Genomic DNA, 2911 nt, shown 5'->3' with positions numbered 1-2911 from the left:
CCAGTCCAGCCCTTTGTCCTTCAGCGATCACTATGGGAATCTGATCCATCCTGAAGCCCAGAAAAACAAGAGGGCTGCTCAGGGAGGAGCTCCTTGGGTGTATTTCTGACACCAGCTTTAGAAGAGGTGTACAGAGATGTGGAGGAGATGCCACTCTAGGGACATCAGGACAGTCACCAAGGTGCATGAGATCTGATGGCTAACCCACGTACAAGAGCACAAGAGAACAATGTGGAGACCAAAAGAGAGTAGCAGGGAAAAGGCCACGTCCTGCTGCTGGTCATGGCCATGGCTCCAGGGAAGCAGCAGCCCCGACCCAAAGGCAGCAGAGAGGCAGAGCCCAGCAGGCAGTGAGGGGCAGCCCCGAGGGCCACCAGGGCTGCTCCTGCATGTGTCAGCTTGGCTCTTGGCCCTAAGCCCCTCCTGAGTGCTGCAGCTGCTCCCCCAGCTCCAGAGGAGATGGGAAGAGATGGCAGCTGAGACCAGTGAAGTTATGCTCTTTTCTTAATTGACTATACCTACAGAGGAAGCCTAGTTCAATTGGTTGATTAGAAGATGTATTCAAAGTAAATAAATTACTAAATAATTTAAATCAATATTAAAAATTATTTTAAAAATAAAAAAGAAAAATAATATAAAAATCTGTCATGTCCATTTCTCAGATACAATGGTAGTCTTCAGAGGATTATTATTAATGATTACAATATGATAATACTACTAAATATGAAAATGATATGATACAAATCACGATAATATTAACAACATTGATGCTTAAGAAGCACATATAGAATCATCTTCCTCACTGCAACTTTGAGCTCCTGGTTCCTCATGCTGTAAATGAGGGGGTTCACTGCTGGAGGTACCACTGAGTACAAAAGTGACACCACCAAGTCCAGAGATAGGGAAGAGATGGAAGCGGGCTTCAGGTAGGCAAATATGGCAGTGCTGACAAACAGGGAAACCACAGCCAGGTGAGGGAGGCACGTGGAAAAGGCTTTGTGCCGGCCCTGCTCAGAGGGCATCCTCAGCACTGCCCTGAAGATCTGCACATAGGACAGCACAATGAAAACAAAACAACCAAAGACTAAAGAAACAGTAAACACAAGTGTCCCAACTTCCCTGAGGTAGGCATCTGAGCAGGAGAGCTTGAGGATGTGGGGGATTTCACAGAAGAACTGGTCCACAGCATTGCCTTGGCAGAGGGGCAGGGAAAATGTGTTGGCCGTGTGCAGGACAGCAGTGAGAAAGCCACTGCCCCAGGCAGCTGCTGCCATCTGGGCACAAGCTCTGCTGCCCACGAGGCTCCCGTAGTGCAGGGGCTTGCAGATGGCAACGTAGCGGTCATAGGCCATGACAGAGAGAAGGGAATACTCTGCTGACATCAAGAAGACAAAGAGAAAGACCTGTGCAGCACATCCTTGATAGGAGATGGCCCTGGTGTCCCAGAGGGCATTGGCCATGGCTTTGGGCAGAGTGGTGGAGATGCAGCCCAGGTCGAGGAGGGCGAGGTTGAGCAGGAAGAAGTACATGGGGGTGTGGAGGCGGTGGTGGCAGGCTACGGCGCTGAGGATGAGGCCGTTGCCCAGGAGGGCAGCCAGGTAGATGCCCAGGAAGAGCGCGAAGTGCAGGAGCTGCAGCTCGCGCGTGTCTGCGAATGCCAGCAGGAGGAACTCAGTGATGGAGCTGCTGTTGGACATCTGCTTTTCTGGGGATGTGATCCTGAACAAAGAAGAGAAAGAACAGTAATAATGTACAACAGACTTACCAGAGAAAAACTCATCCCATTTCTCATTTAGAATCTCCAGAAAATTGTCCATTTCCAGGAAGACATTTGGCAGGTCCCTTTCATGAGTTCTTCCTGACGCCTGAGGGTATCCCTGGGAGCAGGGGACTCCTCTGTGGGCAACGGAAGAGTCAGTTATGTCCAAAAGCCAGAGGTAAGGAGGAACATGAGGTAATCTCAGACTCTCTTCACTGCTGATATCAACGAACCTTGCCCCAGTGTTGCTCTCAGGTTACCCAACTTCAGAGCAGATACATATATATATATATATATATATATATATATATATATAATATATATATATATAAATTTTTATTTTATAGGGTTAGACTTTTTGTTGTTACTGACCTACCACACCTGCTGAGTTTTTCTAAAACAGAAATCCCGGGCATTTCTCCAGCACATAAGTGGAAATGTTGTGCATCCTAAGGGAAAAAGGGACTGGCCCTATAGTGCAGTGTCCTTTAGTGAGGACAGATAATCTGTCTATCAATACTGGTCTCACCCACCCTGTGAGTGTTGCAGGCAAGTTGTACTCAGAGACTGATCTCTGAAGAACCTGAACACTGCTGAGTGTAGAGGAATCCAGGCACAAAGTGCCCATCTCCACACCCCTCACCCTGTCCCCGTACTCCCCTTCCCCCAAGCACACCGAGGGCTCACCCCATGGGCATGTGAAACCCCCATCCCCAGCCAGCCTGCAAACAAGACCAGCAGCAGCACGGCCAGCTGGAGAAGCCAGGAGGAATGCCAGCGTGCTGCTGCCAGGGGAGGCAAGGCCAGGGAGGGACAGACGGACACTCAGCAGACCCTCCTGTGCTGCAGCTCTGCCTGCAGAGGACACAGCTCCTGCTCTTTGCAAATGATCTGTGCTCACTTCAAGCTGGCAGAGACCTCCCAAAGACAGGGATGTCTCCCAGCACTGGGCATCGGGGGGCTTGCAGCTCATAAAGATCAGCTAGGATAAAACCTGAGAGGACCACAAAATGATGTTGGTGCAGTTTCTGGGCTGAGGTGTGTGAAGGGACTTTATAAACTTCATTGCTGACAAACTGATCTCTCACTGCAATTCTCTTGGAGTCTCAGTCTCCACTACAATACTGACAATCCATTACCATGAAATCTGCC

General features: G+C 49.4%; 1 protein-coding gene across 1 annotated transcript; it reads right to left on the bottom strand.

Annotated features, from left to right (window-relative positions):
• Positions 1–755: 755 nt before the first annotated feature.
• On the bottom strand, positions 756–1697 carry LOC116501300 (olfactory receptor 14C36-like). The gene has a single exon (XM_032206819.1). The coding sequence runs from the start codon at positions 1695–1697 to the stop codon at positions 756–758; it is 942 nt and encodes a 313-aa protein (XP_032062710.1).
• Positions 1698–2911: the final 1214 nt, after the last annotated feature.

The sequence above is a fragment of the Aythya fuligula genome, chromosome W, assembly GCF_009819795.1.
Source record: "Aythya fuligula isolate bAytFul2 chromosome W, bAytFul2.pri, whole genome shotgun sequence".
NCBI classification, from domain to species: Eukaryota; Metazoa; Chordata; class Aves; order Anseriformes; family Anatidae; genus Aythya; species Aythya fuligula.
Note: the sequence above shows the minus strand (reverse complement) of the source record. Positions and strands in the feature narration are given on the sequence as shown.